Source organism: Dermacentor variabilis, chromosome 2, assembly GCF_050947875.1.
Source record: "Dermacentor variabilis isolate Ectoservices chromosome 2, ASM5094787v1, whole genome shotgun sequence".
NCBI classification, from domain to species: Eukaryota; Metazoa; Arthropoda; class Arachnida; order Ixodida; family Ixodidae; genus Dermacentor; species Dermacentor variabilis.
Genome location: NC_134569.1, coordinates 55,311,078 through 55,327,701, shown reverse-complemented (window position 1 = coordinate 55,327,701; position 16,624 = coordinate 55,311,078). Strand labels below are relative to the sequence as shown.

General features: G+C 41.8%; 2 protein-coding genes across 5 annotated transcripts in view; one reads left to right on the top strand and one right to left on the bottom strand.

Moving 5' to 3' along the window:
* The first annotated feature begins 16 nt into the window (after positions 1-16).
* On the top strand, positions 17-12,841 carry LOC142571913 (metaxin-1). Its single transcript, XM_075680623.1, has 9 exons — positions 17-281; positions 383-443; positions 572-651; positions 733-825; positions 1,940-2,119; positions 2,688-2,764; positions 3,866-4,017; positions 5,612-5,748; positions 8,160-12,841. The coding sequence occupies exons 1-9, from the start codon at positions 213-215 to the stop codon at positions 8,229-8,231; spliced, it is 921 nt and encodes a 306-aa protein (XP_075536738.1). The 5' UTR covers positions 17-212; the 3' UTR covers positions 8,232-12,841.
* LOC142571910 (uncharacterized) overlaps positions 10,037-16,624 on the bottom strand; it is a 21,823-nt gene continuing 15,235 nt past the window's right edge. For all 4 annotated transcript variants that reach the window (XM_075680617.1, XM_075680620.1, XM_075680619.1 and 1 more), the window contains exon 7: positions 10,037-14,081. In XM_075680617.1, coding sequence (XP_075536732.1) covers positions 13,975-14,081 — 107 coding nt within the window. In that variant the 3' untranslated portion in view covers positions 10,037-13,974. The remainder of the gene's footprint in view (positions 14,082-16,624) is intronic.

Here is a 16,624-nt window from a genome sequence, read left to right as displayed (position 1 = left end):
ATCGAGGTCAGCACAAACATACGCACGCACTCCGCTGGTACTCCGGCTGCTCCGGCGAGCTGTCCGAGTCTTTTGAGTTGTGTTGCCGGGCGGTGCTGTATAGCATGCTATCCTGTCCTTTCTAGCGTGCAAACGTGATTATGGAAGTGTGTGCTCCTGCTTACTGTATCGGTGCAGTTGCTTACGCTTAAGTTGCTCACGTAGCCGATGCGATGGAGGTGTATATCTGGAAAGGTGACTGGGGGCTGCCCAGCATCGACACTGCGTGTCTGGAAGTCATGGTAATTCATTCGCATCTGTCCCAATCGAACTTCACGTACGCGCTGTGTGCAGAAATTTTGCTGCTTACAATGTGCTAATTTGTTTGTTCCTTTCTGCGCAGGCGTACGCAAAATTTTCCGGGGCGCCACTGAAAACTAGAGAAGTCCGTCGACCGTGGTTCGGTACGTAAGTACCGCTGGCAAAAATTGCTTTGCTTGCGTCTAATTCTTGCTGTTGTCCGAAGCGATGAACTTGTGTTCTGGAAATTCGCCTTGCTGGCTACCATCGTTATGACGAAATCGCATTGCAGGATCGTTGCCCGTGATGCGGCATGGACCTGAGACGAAGCTCACCAAGTTTCAAGATGTCGTGGCCTACCTCCGAAAACAGGCAGGAAACACGGCATAGTAGTTACGGAGCATAGTGCATTTATCTCCCCCGCCGTTTTTTCTCTCTCTTTTTCGATTACAGAATTATAGCGCGGATGTGCAGATGACGCCACAACAAGCCTCAGATGCAAAGGCTTACATTGCCATGCTAAGACAAAAACTCAAGCCCGCTTTGGTACGTGTAACTTGTTCACTAGGATGTGAAGAATTCGCATGTGGCATATATTTTGTGTCTCACATGGTTCTTATTGCTTCATGCATAGATCACGTAGATCATAAGAACTTTAACATGTCATTAAGATTGTCACTGTCATTTAAGTTTTCGTTAAGGGCAACATTGTGGTATTGCGTAAGTGGGCAGGGTGCAAAAAAAGCATTAAAAATATTGGCATAGGCCTACACAAATTTGTACTAAAGAACCATACAATCAAATCAAAAGAGACATTGAATGGGAGGGTATGTGATAAAATGTTAAATATTTAGCCTTAATTTTTGTGGAATTAGCTGAGAGTAGTTTTACACACTCAGAACGACAGCAAGCTGGGCTAGTTGGTAAGGATTCATAATTGCAAAAAAAAAAAAAAAAAAGGGGGTAACGCGTGCAGACACAAGAGAAGTGTAGTGGACAACATGAACGCCGTTCATGTTCACTTCTCTTGTGTCCGTGTCTGCATGCCTTACCCTTTTCTTGCATTTTTCACACTTTATGGCGGTATGCTCAACATTTAGCTTGGTAAGTTATTTCATTCTGCAATCATTGTATTTGTAACCAGTTGGCTAAAATCTTGTGACAAACCTGTAACTGCTCTATGCTACGAGTGTTGAAAGGTGATGTGCTATGTGTTATATGTACTTGCTAATTTGCATGCAGAGCCACTTCCGGCACCATATCCTAGGTTTGTCTCTGCAGGATCAGACTCAGTATATATCAGCATGGACGAATCTGTACATGCACGTACTATCACATTTATTGCACCTCTATCTGCACTCACCTAGGCTCTCCACTAGCTCACACATGTAGGCTAAGTCCAAGGGGTGCCGGCTTTTAGTGCTATATACATATAACTGTGCGTATCATACTTTTTGGAGCAAAATGCAGCACCTTACAAATAGATTGAAAATGCACATAGCACTATGTTCCATTTGTCTATGTGCTCCCTCGTTTTATTGTACAATGGCCTCATAAATAGTGATTTCAACCTCCTTTGCCTGCGAAGTATAAATGAAAGCCAGTGCTACTTCTTGGAGCTTCATGCTAGCTTCAAAGCAAATGCCTTCTTCCATTCCAGCTTTACCAGTGGTGGGTCGATGCCCAGAACTTTGTGGAGCTGACAAGGCCCTGGTACGCTAAGGCGCTGGGCTTTCCCTTTAACTACATAATCCCTGGACAGATGCAGCGTGCTGCCACTGCTGTACTCAACTCAAAGCTGCAGGGCTTTGACCTTGAAGGCGACCAGGCACAAATTGCGGTTAGTGTACATTCTTAACTGTCAACTTTAAGGGAACTGAGAACCAATCATAACACATTGTGGTATCACGATGCAGGTCAAAAAGTCATGTTTCTCATTGATAGAAACAAGCATATTACTATTCCTTATAGCTCAAATTTATTTGTAAATAAGCTTGTAAAGTTGTGTAAAGTGACACACGTGCCCCCACAGTGAACTTTTGTCATTAAAACTGTTCATGGTTTACATGAATGCACATCAGTGTTCATGCATTAGTCATTTCAAGAAGCACTCTGCTTTTCATCTTTAAAAGTTGTTGTTTTGATAACCTGGCAAATTTAGGTAACTTTTAATAGATGACACACAAGTAATACCTTGCTGTACTTTCTTGTGTTGCTGTGCTTTGCCATACTGCCATGACTTTCTCTGGAAAGTGATACTATAGATTACTTTATGCTTGAAGTGAATTTGTCTCTCAACAGAAGTCTTTTAAGAAGAATGAGTTTCAGGTTTGTTCATAGCCATGCACCCATATATTTTTTTTTGGGCTTCTAATACTGTTGGAAGTAATGTGAATGATTCCTTTCAGCTTTTCAAAGAAGCGCAAGAGTGCATGACCACACTATCTCAGCGGCTTGGAAAAGAACCATTTTTCTTTGGCCAGAGGTGAGTGACTTGTTTGCCAATTGCTCCAGAAAGAAAGCCTTGCAGAATATTTTAAGTTAGTTCATAAGTATTCCATAATTTGTAGTTTTCAAATGCCTTTGGTTTCCAGCATTGGAAAACTTTCATACTCTTATAAGTAAGGGCTGTGGTACCTCATCTATGCAAGAATTAAGAAAAGGAGTAAGGCAGTGTGCCATATATCGTGTTGTGTATTTCCGAACTACTAGACTGTAGTATTAGCTTCAAAAGTTTACAAGGCACAGGGCCTGTGAGAAAGCATATATTTCTACAGCACAAAGTGTAGAATTGAGATTTTGAACCCACACTAAAATACGCAACCAGTGTAATTTTGTACTGTTTTGCTTTACACAAACACAAAATGTGTGATAATTCAGCACTTTTGTGGAGCTGTCACTTGATACTTATACTGAGCACTTCACCCAAGTATGGACACAAAAGGTACTGCCACACTTTAAAAAAACTTGCAAGTAAATGAAATCATTGTAACATGTAACTACCCTTCTGATAGTTTTGCTAAACAGGCAATATATATTGCAAAAAATTGGTGGTGTCAAATAAGTAAAAAAAAGAAATGACATGCAACTCTGACTGCTTACATCAGGGACTTTACATAAACTTTATGGATCTTTTGCCATGTAAGCAGTTCCAGTGATTTTTGCACACAGCCGTGATGTGTGCCTTGAAGTTATTCAATCAATTCTTTAAATCACACAATGCAATACAGAACAGGATAGTTTTGCTCTGTGATTTTTTCATTTGTTTGCTTTCTTGCTACATTTGCAACTTTACTTTTATATAAATAGTACATACTTCACAGCAATTAAATATATCAGCAAAAACATCCTTTGGCTAAAGACTGGAAAGCCCAAATGAGTAACCATAGAAAAAAAAAATGCATTTGAGGCACCACAAAAAAATTAATCTCTTTTTCCCTTGCAGTAGTATATTTTCTCCCATGATTTGAGAAATGTTCCATGTTTTTACAGTGCTGATAATAATTGTCAAGCTTCTGGTATAAAACATAACTTTTACAAGCTACCAACTGCATGAATTTGCCAACTTGTGCCAATGCTATTCCAGCCCCACTTCATTGGATGCCATCGTGTTTGCCCACCTGGCGCCTTTGCTGCGTGCACCATTTCCAAGCTGCGCCTTGCAGAACCACCTCAAGGCATGTGACAACCTGGCAGCATTTGTTACCAGAATTATGCAGCGGTACTTCTCTGTCAAGGGTGGGTTCTTCTGCATCATTGCATATGGGCAGCGCCACTCATTTGTCACCTCGATTTACAGCATAGAAGGTGATGCATTTGCATGATTCCCTTGAAAGATTTATTTTGTTTTTATGTAGCAGGCTCGGCCGCTAAGCATCTGAGCCATGAAAAAAAGCCAACCCTAGAGCCCATGTACACTATTTCATAAGTTGACTTCTTCAGACACCACAAAATGTCATGCAGCAGGGTGTACTGGTGGCAGTCAAGCGAGGTTGTCGAGAGCGCACAAACCTCTTTGCAAGGTTGCAGTACCCATGAGCAGTAAATGATAGGGCTAAGCAGAAATTATAGATACAATGAATGAACAGTTATGAGGATCTGTTTTACAAGTATCTGCTAGTGCTATACTTATTAAGTTATTGGCTGTGGTTACTGCATGCAGAGTCAAGCCATGTTATAACTGCAGTGTAATTTTGTGTGTGCATGCACATGTGTTTGTTTCCACAGTACTTGTCATCACATTATAGGTATGTGTGCAACTACAGTATCCTTAACGCCAACCATTTACATGGTGGGCCAACTGCCTTGATTTTGTGCTACCGTGCGTCACACCAGATTGCAGCTGTATAAAGAAAACACAGCTGACCCGGGACAGACTTTCAACCCACTTGGTAACTCTTAGAATGCAGGCAGATTTTAATGCATACACATAGAACAAAATGAGCAGTTTTTTTGTGCCACCTCTGTTTGCCTCTTCTGTTCGCATGACAAGTTTCTCGAGCTAACCTACTTGGAGCCAAAGACAGAAATTATTCCACAGGAAAGTCCACACTTTATAATATCACTGATATTGTGAATCTGTATACGTTCCATTACCAAACTACACAGCATCCACTTGTGCAAGTTACCTAAATGGTTTGGTGCCATGCTCATGTCTGTCTAGTAGGGTATGTTCTCTATGCTATTTCAGCTTTATGAATAAATGTTCTGTTGTGAACATTATGCATGTTGATATGGAACAATAGGTGTTGGAACGGAGCAGACAACACAAGAAGGGTCTTTTGGTTCTTTTTATACGGTGTGGGTCTTTCTGATCAGTCTTGCTCATGCTGGAGGTTGACCAGTGTAGCCAGTGCAAGCCAGCGTCAGCATCAACAAACAAGGTCATTATCACTTATGACACTCCTTTGTCAGTTGTGCAGTCACTGAGGAAACTAGTGAGCAGAAGCTGCACCTTAATGTCTGGAGACACCCCATCCATCGAGGCACTAGGCAATTGTGATTTCATTTTATATGTTGTCAGCAGCCAGTTTGATTCCATGCATGTCATGGGATCACAATAAATTGTGTGTCCACAGTGCTAACATGCTGCTACAGTTTTGCGCATGTCAAAAGAACCTTTTTTTTTTTCCTCCCTCTCATCATTGAGTTAGGGATTATTGTTTCTGGTAGGTTGCTGATAGTAGATCAGTGATTATTGTTGCATCACAGAAAATTTGAAAGCCACTAAATTTACTACTGCAAAATGAAACCTCAGAGGGAAAATATTTTGTGCACAATTTGCAATAAGCATCATATGGTTACAGGTGACACTTGCTTCACTTTTTTGCAGATACCGGTAGCGGAGACTCTGCAGCTGCAAAGGTGTCAACAGAGGAGTTTTCCTTCTCATGGCTCAACTCATTGATATCAGTTGGTGTGGCCACAGTTGCCATGCTTTCGTATGCTCTGCTGTCAGGGCTTGTACAAGTAAGTACAAAACATGTTTATGAAATCAGGAGATAGATGAGCTGCTTTTGATTGAGTGTTTAGGTTTCTGGAAGTTTCAACCTAAGTGAAAGAGACACTAAAGGTTAATATTAAGTCAACGTGGACTGTTGAAATACCATCCCAGAAATCTCGAAATGCTTGTCTCGTGCGAAGAAGAAACTTATTTTAAAAGAAAATGCGTTCTGAAGCATCCGCATACCTCTAGCACTGTTCAAATCACCTGCCTTCTGATCGAGGAGTATTGACATCATGGTCTCATAGTGACATTGTGCCGTCGGTTATGTTATTTTTTCTTAGAATCGAACAGAAGTAGACAACCAGCATTTTCTTCCGTCATATAATATAATGAAATGATCTAATACGAGTAGTTGAGTACTAGTGATATAAATTATGATGAGGAGTGCCTTCGTCATCGAGCTAGTACCGGAATGTCGCTGGGGGGTCTCAAATTGTGTCATGCATTTACCTAAATTCCTCAGTTACTAGAGCTCTGTCCACGATTATATTGACGCCTTAGACATTCTAGAGCATTGCTTTATCACTTTAACTTGACTTTCTGGTAACCTTTAGTGTCCCTTAAAGAAGTCTAACCAACTTATGTAGAAGCAACGCAACCACAACACTTGTCAATTACTGTTTCAGTTGCTTTAACTGCCATGCTTTAACTTATGGTGCTACATGCCACAAAAAGAACTGAAATTTCAAACCAAACATTGCATGCCTTCTCCTTGAGGCAGCCCCACTCCCAAGCCAAAGAGTCACGGTCACACATACAAATGCCTCTTCGCCATGCATGTTTCATCACTAACTGTAGCTAGTCATCCAGTGTGGAAGGTGGAGCTCCATGTCTCTCAGCTCCAGTATGGAAAAAGACAAGAATGGATGGAACACTACTTCAGAAGGTTATGTTGAGAGAGAGAGAGTGCCTCCATTGTCAGCGGCGCTCGTCTTCTGGTGGCTCGTTAACAGGACAGTTAATTTGTGTTATCTCCTCCAATAATAAACTGACTTTAAAAATTATTTCGGAGAAAAACTTCTTAGATGGCATTTTACAGCTTGCAGTGTATGTATAACCAAAATTTGTGATGGGGCCTGGTGAGGGGCCCTTTGACCAAAACAAGATCAGTAGTCCAGCGTGCTACAACAGAAGAAAATAGAAATGATACTGGCAATTTTTACTCTGTCCATGACTTATTGTAAGAAGGCATGAACAATTTGTGTCTTCATTAGCCTTGAAACACTTGCAATCAGAACAAGAATCAAGTGAAAATAAAGGTCTGTTGCTAGACAAGGCTACTGTGACGACCTGTAATGTTCGATTTCTTAACGCTTGCTTTATGTTTGCACGTGGGGCACGTACGTTTCTTATTGAAGTTAAATTGTCGCTACTTGACCATTCTTGTCTCATCATATTGTATGTATACTTGGGCTTTGTTGCCAGTACATGCTATGGTTGACAACACCTAAGTCATTAGAGAGTTTTAGAATAGGGGCCCCAAACGTTTTGGGGCCCCAAAGAAATAGCGTCGACGCCACTGCGCATGCGCGAGACGCAAACTGCGTTTGGGTTTTGCGTTGGGAACGCTATTTCACCGATTTAGCGGGAGCCCAAATAGCGGCCCCAAAAACTTTGCGTCAGCAAACATGGCGGCACCCATCGAAGCGACGCCGCTAACCTAGCACTAAACTGGGTTCGATTCGTGGTAACGCGTGAAGTTTGCAAGCTAAGAGAAGTGACTGCGGTTATCGCTTTCTCTCAACTAGCGTGTGTTATGAAGATTGATTCATTAGACGCCGCTGATTCCGAATTCGCTTGTGGATTTTATGGCTCGTAGGCCTAACCCGGCTAAGCTTAGCTGGTGAAGGCACGTAAAATTGGTTTGCTCAAAACTAAGCGCAACTAATTGTTTGCTGCTTACAGAATAACCTCCAAATTGTAATTAAACGCGAATACACACAAGTCAAAATTACTATTCCTAACATAAAATTGTATATTTTATTTAATTATTTCTAATAGCTTTTATTTGACGCCGTAGTGGCGCTGTCAGCGCAAGACGCTATCCGCAAACGTAAAACCCTATTCTAAAACTCTTCACTCCTTCGTGCCCCAACGCTAACACCCGCAAAGCTCTTTGGGGCCCCAAACTATTGGGGCCCCTATTCTAAAACTCTCTATTATTTCTTTGAGTTGTTTATGAACGTAGCAATCCTCAACTAACAGGAAAATGAAGAAACTGTTTTATAAATGTTGTACTTGCAAAATTTAGCAGGCAATTTCAGAGATCACATCACAAATCTTGGAATCCATGTTTGTTTTCAAGTACCAGCCTTTTGCAAGCTAACTGGCAAAAAATTACGGCTTGCACTCAAGTGCCTGGGATCCCTTTCAGGTCGAGTATACGGAAGAAGAACCACCGCCCATGGACAGTAGAGACAAGGCAACAAAACGTGCTTCAGATTGACAGTACCCTCACGAAGTGCATCACATAGTGCAGTGGTGTTCAGCGCTGTGCAGGATCCTGGTGCATTTTTGCATTGCAGACGACTTGTCAAGCATCAGTTCACCATACTGCAACCTGACATCAATGACCTGCAATGCTTTTGAAGCGACACTGCAGCATGCAAGAGGCACAGATAATTTGTGTGTGCGTGGGGGGGGGGGAGTCGTTTGCCTTGGAACGGTGCCTAAATGTATGTGGCTTCATTTGAGCCACAGAAGCACACCAGCGAGAGGTATTTGCTAATGCCAACTACAAACAGTGCAAGAAACTTGTTTTTGTGCAAAGAGTGCAGATGTGTAGGCAACAAGGAGCAAAGAACTTTCCAGTTAAAGCACACAGAGAAAACCGTTCATAATACTGCAAGCATCGACTAGCAATGTAAACTGTGGAGGAGGCTAACTGGAATTGGTACAAGGCCATTTTGAAAAAACTTGCGTGTCTCTTGAACACAACATGAAAAACTAGATGCTGTACATAATGCTGTCAGTTTCATGTTCAAAAAGCAAAAATACTTTTTTGCTGTTACGGCAGAAAAATTTTTTGTTGCAGCATAAATATATATGCTGTCTCTCCATGCACAAGCAGCTAGCTATATCCACTGCAATGAAGTTCTTTTGACAGCATTGGAAGTCAGTTCATTTGAGTAAAAGCATTAACTTACCTGAAGCTTTAGTAGTTTGACTCACACTTATAGTGACCTCCACCCATCGTTTTAGAACAGCGACCTGAACCTTGACCACGTGCTCAGATTTTGTAAGTTTATATTTGCTCGAGAACATACCAAGCTCCAGAACTTAAACCCGTATCTCAACAGCAAAAAAGATAGCGATATGCTATGGAGCGGAGGAAAACGTTGCTATGTTGCTTGCGGAAGAAAACGTCAACCTGCTGTGAGTCAACTTGGTAGAAAACAAAATCTTCAACAGGGAGCAAGAAAAGTATCTTAAAATAGACCAGTGAAATTTACTTCTAGCCTTTGCACTGCAGAGAAGAAACGGCCAAATAGATGTGCTGCACAACAATTCCACTGCTCTACTTTGCCACTGACTAGAATCAAAAAGATGTCTTTGAGACATAAAACTTTTTTACTCTACATGCAGTGGCTATATCACTAGATGAAGTACTGTTGTATTCATGGTATATTTACATGTTACAGTGGAAGCTACATCATTCATGATGGACCTCAATATTTCGGTGCCACTCCATACTTGCTGACGATGCATCCAGCACTGTAGTCGGCTCGAAACTACATAGTTTTACTCTCTTTAGTGTCCTCTGTTGGTGCCAGGGACTAGTGCTTAGCTTTTTAACCAAACTTTGCAAGCAACTGGCAACACTGTGCAGTTGGACAAATTTTAGAATTTGCTAGCAGAGAAGCAGCGGTGACTTGGAGGGCTACGAGATTAACATTTCTTTTTGATCATGGATAGGGCAGGTTTAAAGGAAAGGTCACATTGCAGTGACATAGTCAGCAAACATTCATATATACTGAATTCATTGAAATAGCAATATTTTGTTCTAAGCAGTATTCTGTTAAATCCAAGGAGGCACTTAAGGCAGCTGTAGTGAGGTGAAAAATTCATCCTAATGCAACACAAGTTAACAGAACACACGCATGAGCATAGAAAAAAAAAAAACACTTTTTACTTGTCATGTGGCATTTTTATTAGCATTTTATTGAATTTTTTTTATTTTATTCTTTAAAAACAAACGGCCGAAGAGAGAGTTACGCATGGTAGGGACGCGCCTGACACTTATAATGAATGAAAAAAGTGGATGCAAATAGTGTGTGGATTTCTGTGAAGTGCTGTTAATTTTTTACTTTTGTGTATGACATAGCTTGTTATTTTGCATCCACTAAAACTACACTTCACTGTGTTATTAGGCATTCCTGACCAGGTTCAACCATACAAATTTACATAGCCACACAAGTGCAAACGCTTACCCCTACGTTTTCATTGTACACTGCCATGACACGCCTTCCCGTCTTATTTCCTTCCATCTGTATCCTTTCTTCTTTTTCCACTAGAACCACTTTGTAGTTTGGGTCTGACCCGCCACGGTGGCTTAGCGGCTGTAGTGTTGTGCTGCTAAGTATGAGGTCACAGCATCAAATCCCGGCCACCATGGCCACATGTTGATGGGGGGCAAAATGCAAAAACGCCCGTGTCCCATGCATTGGGGGCACGTTAAAGATCCCCTCATGGTCAAAATTAATCTGTAGTCCCCCAGTACGGCACGCCTCATAATCAAATGTGGTTTTGGCATGTAAAACCCTGGAATGCAATGGGTCTGATTGCAGCACAAGTTGGTAACAGGCTGTCACCTATTGCAAATGAGCCTTTGGAATTAGCCTGTTTTCTCACACGTCTTCTGAAACAGCTATCAGCATGATATAGTGAGGCCAGACACATTATGGTACGGCAGTGACTTTTTTTGGCTTTCCTGCAGTGGCCCAAGTAGAGCATTTGAAAGCAGAGGACCGTTGGCACTCCTTCAGGCAGTTCTGTGGCTTTTTTCATTAGCTTATAGTTCTGGCTCCATTGATGAGATGACGAAGTAAACTCTCATGTTTGTACAAAAGCTGCACCGACTTTAAAGACACTCTTTGAGATAAACCCACTGCGGTGGCGTAGTGGGTATGGCATTGCTAAACTCAAGGGCACAAGATCAGATCTTGGCAGAAGCGGCCACATTTCGCTGGGAGTGAAATTATAAAACGCCTGTGCACTATGCATTAGGCGCACATTATAGAACCTCAGGCGGTTGAAATTCATGCTGCCTCGTAATCATATTGTGGTCTTGGCACATAAAATCCCAGAATTGTTATTCTTCGAGATGAAGAAGGGACCCTGGTATCTGCCTACCTTACTTGACATTCAAGTGAACGCAAGCACACTGGGTCCATAGATGGTAAATTAAGGTTCTCGTACTGTTGGCTACTCATAGAATTGAGCTTATAGGTCTACTGTAGTTCATTTTAAGACTGTCAATTAGGACCATATCATTTCAATTCAGATAAAGCAATTCTGGTGTCGGAAGGATTTAGTGTACTTGGTGGTTGTAGTGCTTTTCAGTGTTGGCAGTCGCACGACCAATCTCATGTGCCTTTCATATGTCGGTGAGCTTTTGACCATTTGTTAGGCTTCAGTTCATATGCAGTTATACATTTAGTCATTTACAAATGGTACGGGATTGAGCCAATACGGCTGTAAATGTGGCAAGTGCAGCTGACTAGAAAACATTGTTCTATTTAGAGTCACTACTCATTTCGACCATTTTACTGCAAATAGCAGTTATGAGCTGGGGAATAGGCTGAATGTGTCCAGCCATTTGCAAGAATTTTGAGTTTTTCTCATACAATGTAAGAAAAAAAAATGCAGGTCCAATGCACATCTTGGAAGCCTTTATAAAGAAGTGAATCAAAGGTTATAAATTTGTCAATTTCATTCCTGCGTCCTTGGCATAACGAAAACTGCCATGCATGCATATGCTCTTGCGCACCCTTGCTATGCGATGTGACACACATGCCGCTCTCAAAGAGCTTGTTGGCGTTGGCACAGTAGTATGATTGTGGCCTATAATAAAGAGGAAAAAAAAGTGATTGTGGCCTAGTGGTTAGAGCATCAGGCTGCTGTGCTGGAAGACCGAGGTTCGATCCCTCCATCATGCATGTAATTCTTCTTTTTTTTTAATGTACGTATGAGTTATTTGGCAAGACAGCAGCAGCACCCAGCAGTCACAATGATAAAATTCCGGGAAGGTTCGCAAAGGAAGCTTTGCTTTAAATATTGTTCGCTGGTGCGGGGAATCAAACGATGCACTTATGCGTATTCAAGCCAAGTGTCTCGCCCACTACTCCACACCTACTTTCTGATGCAGTAAACTGCTATATGAGCTGGGAAATGGGATGAGCATATCCATCCCTGGCTGAGCAGATTCTCTGGCCTGTGAAGACTGATGTGCAGTAGGGTAAAAAAAAAAGGCTTCAGCACGGTGGTTGTGAGGCCAGACATGGCTAGCTTCGTGCTAGTTCGGTGCAGTATGTAAAAATAACATGCTCACCATCGGAGTTGAGAATGGATGGTTGCAGCTGGAGTTTTTTACTTGGCTGATCGAGGCTAAAAATGTAAAAGCTTGAGAAACGGCAGCCAGGTTGCGGATGTGTGCTCTTCAAAAGTGCCAGGCACAAGATTGTGCAGTAGCCTGAAAGAAGTGAACTGCCAAAGGAAAAGAGCTGCAAGAGAACTCGTAACTGCTGTTTGCAGTAATTGAGTCTTTCACATGGGGCAGCTCAGTGGCGTATATCCCTGGGGATTGAGATATTCGTTTTGTGATGTTTCAATATAGCGAGCTGGTATTGCTGTACTGTTGGCACACTACTGCCAGCTGCAATATGTAAATGTGATTGCAAAATATAAGAAAATGTTTTTCATTGCACTATTGTTTATGCCGCAGGTAGAATATGCAAAGTGTCAATTTTCAGGTGCCTAGTTTATTAGGTCACTTGCAGAGAAGCAGTGTATGTTGAAAGGCATGTAGAAATAAAGGAAATGTTTCATTAAATGTCATTTTCACTTAAGCATGTCATCAGTCTGATCCCACCAACCAACTGTGAATTTGGAAAAGTTGCAATGTGAAAACAAAAATTATTTTTAATTTTATTGATTTGTCACGGTAATCTGCTCTCATCTGCACAAAATGGTTTGCATGAATTGGAAAAGCGTTCCCAAATTTGCTAACTTAAATATGGATATAAAAGGCGACTATGCCCCTTCATAAGTTGCAATCACAAGTTTTAATTCTCTGAACTACTACTACAAATGTTTGAAACGTCAGATTAGATGTTTTTGGAAGATTTCTTATACGTATTTTGAATAAGGCGAGTTGCCAGTTAAGAGTTTTAGACTAAAATCCTCTGTATCGACAAGAACACAAACACCTTTCAGCATGTGCATTCACGCTGGTAGTCCAAAGAGCATTGTGGGCATATTTGTGACATCTGAAGCTACAACAATGCCAAAAGTGATTTAAATGCGCTTTTTCCAACAAGATGGCCATATTTTACGAAAGCTTAGAGTGGGTTCCTCTAGTATGGCACCACAGAACTACATTCCTCGCCATGCCCAAGAGGCACTTCACTGTGTGTGCCACCACGTGGCTGACAGTGGGGAAGAAAACATTTTTGCTGCAATGCTTTGTCCTCATTACCATTCTGTGTACAATCGGTGATCATGAAAATGCCGAAAATGAGGTGTGTAGCACGGCCCCTTGAAGGCCATGTGACCTTTCTTCATTGGCCTAGAGCCCAAGACAATGAAGAAAGGTCACACGTTGCCTGGCATCCAACCTTTGTTGTGCTCACCACCATGTCCTGTATAGCTCAGCATCCAAGATTGGAAGCGCAATGGAATCACAGAGAACACATTGCCTGGAAAACTTCTCAATTGTTTGTTGCATGGCAGCTCACAATAACATTTTTAACAGTAAATAACAGATACAATTATAAGATGACAGTGTCTGTTGTGCATTTGCTCACGAAATGTGAGGCTACTCACAGCAAAACATGAACAGCACAAATTGTTGTGAAAAAAAACTGTATTTTCCAACACTGTACAACATACATATACAAGACTAGCAGTTTCATTTTTACATTACTTACACTGTTCAGTTTTTTTTCTTTAATTTACATCTGTACTTTTGGCTACTGAAAGGCAGTTAAATCGACCAGGTTCTCACGACGCAAGTCACGCAGACTCCAGAAAAGCAGCTCTTCGCCAGGCAGTGCATCCCACGCAAACCAGTGCCACCCTGCGCAATTTTCAAGCCTTCATTATAGTTCTCAAGTAAGTAGTTTGCCTATGTACACACATTAGTAAACTGTCGTAATAGTTCTGCAGAAGCCTGCACGGTTGAAAAAAGTAATTAATAAAGTGAAAATCAGACATCCACCCGTTTGTACGTTCATTGTACACTTTTGTATACAAGTACAGAAGGCAAACCTAAAGAGGCCCTGGGAAATCCTTGTAGGCCAACTTCAATAAAATTTATGTTTGGCTAAACTGGCTATAAATGAGTGGTGTATAGGTACTATTGAAGCTAACTTGGCAAAGCTCCAGGGATGGTAATTGCCTACTTTTCTTATTAACATCCTTTAATTAACACCTGAGAAGACTATGCATGTGCCCACTGTTGATCAGGTATATAGCAAATCTTGTACCATAGTCTCCAAAATTTTCAATGTGCTGTGGGCGCTGCCTGTTCATGGAAGTCATGCTAAGGAAGTGCCGCGCTGGTTCTCAATGAGCCTGTTCCGATTATCAGTCTACGACAGTCCCAGACTGCCCGAGGCAGCACTTTCAGCCAATGAACATTGCGTACGCAACATCTTAGTAGTCCTGGACAGTCGGGGACAAAAAAATCAGCGAGGCCCAATGTTTCAGGTTCTGCGTCATTTATGGCGAGCAGTAATGGCAGAGTTTTTTTCAACTTCATTATCAAGAACGTCTGTTTTTGCTGGCTTTTCCTGATGCATCGGCCCGTATTTTAAACGTAAAATTTTGCAAACAGGCTGCTTTTCATCTTGTGGGGACACTTGACTTTCATGCGTCCCCTGATATTGTTTTCCCTGCATGGCTGCCGTCTCCTGTAATCCCGCTCTGCCGCGTGGCTTTGCGCCGGCAGCGGTTAGTGCTGTTACAGACTAGTACAAGAGATGGTGTGAATGTTGTGCTGCTAATGCCACTTAACGGCGGGGTTACGCGGACTCAAATGGGAGTAGGCTGTTTCTCTTTCGCTTGGAGTTGGCGCATAGCGCGGACATTCCACACACTCGCCCAATTGTTCACAGGACCGTCCTGCATAAGGCTTACGAACAGGGCACTGGAATGGACGAACACAATCATTTGAACGCACCACCATTTTCGTGACTGTACACGCAAACGATTAATCGTTGGTGTGCAGCATGGGGGCAAACATATTCGCTCGCTATGCGGTTGTGGTGAGTCGGACTTCCTCATTTGGTTTTGCGCCCATCGACACGTCCTATGCGTAGTAATTTGGCTAGCAGGCATTAGTGTATCAAAGGTGCAATAAATGCTCTTTTGATTGTTTTCACTACTGTGTTGTCATTCCTTTGTCCCAAGAGCATGTGCGAGACCCCACAATCTACACTATCTGAAACTAGGCTTTTTAAGTGGTCCAACATCTTGTTGTAATTGGTTTTGACATGTGTTCACTCAGAAGGTTCCCAAGCGACAGTATTTTGTGTAAGTTCATTCAAAAATCCACTTGTTTCAAGGAAACTGACTCTGGAAAGTGAGAACAGCTGATACTACTAGTACTAATTTCTGGATAATATGAATATATTTACTGTTACAATCTGAACTTCATGCACTGATCACCTTTTTACTTAGTAAGTGGAGAGGGCAGGTCATTTGAGCTACATATGTTTTGTGCAATCTTCAGAAATCTGTGTCGTCAAGAATCCAACTGATCTCCTACCACGTCCTTCCAGGTTAAAGGATGCTCACACGTGTTGTGGTTATCACAACCCAGTGATTGCCTTTCTCGCATACATTTCTTCTTTGTCTACCAAAATTCTTCACACCATTTCACCTAAGTTCTAAAGCAACGCGTGATCACACTTTCACGTAATGTCTCTGAATGACTGATGGCTCACAGGACAGCAAAATTTGCATTTTTCAAAAACTTTGCATTGCCATGTATGGCACTACAGTTCGTGAACAACAACACTGGTGTTAAATGGTTAGGCAAAGTATGCATTACAACTGGCACGATACTAAAGTTTTGAACGCCATCATGAAGTTCTTGATTTTGGCATAGCGAAAGAAATGCCAATAAAAATGCACATTCAGCCAAATTGTATACTTGACCCGATTAGCCACACTGCTGTCAAATGCAATGCACACGTCCATCAGTTTGACACAAGCAAAACAATTTGCACTACAGCATTTCTTCTTGCACTTTATCTAAGACATTTTTGTTTTGTTCTACAAGCATTAATGTTAGCAAACTATCCACACTGCTAAGGCATTCAAGATATATTAAGTTCTGATTAAGTTCTGATGTTATTTTCCATACCCTGTTCAGGCTTCAGCTGCAGTGAGAGCAGTGTGCTGGTAGTACTGAGCAAAAACACTCCACAGTACATTAAGTGCACCTCGTAACCTGTGCCATTTCTCAAATGCACAAGTAGGAGACAAATATGTGCACCGTGAAACATACAGTACAGCCCACTGTTGGTGCGAACACTCTAATGTATAATACTGTACAGGTGAAGTTATGTCAATTCACTACTCAGGCATGTACAAAGCTGCCAGCGTTGCCAAGTG

Bases quoted from the DNA above. Each gene is read 5' to 3' on its own strand.
- LOC142571913 (XM_075680623.1), top strand. From the start codon at position 213: ATGGAGGTGTATATCTGGAAAGGTGACTGGGGGCTGCCCAGCATCGAC. The intron at 444-571 runs GTACGTAAGTAC...ATCGCATTGCAG, and splicing joins AGTCCGTCGACCGTGGTTCG to GATCGTTGCCCGTGATGCGG. The intron at 826-1,939 runs GTACGTGTAACT...CTTCCATTCCAG, and splicing joins AAAAACTCAAGCCCGCTTTG to CTTTACCAGTGGTGGGTCGA.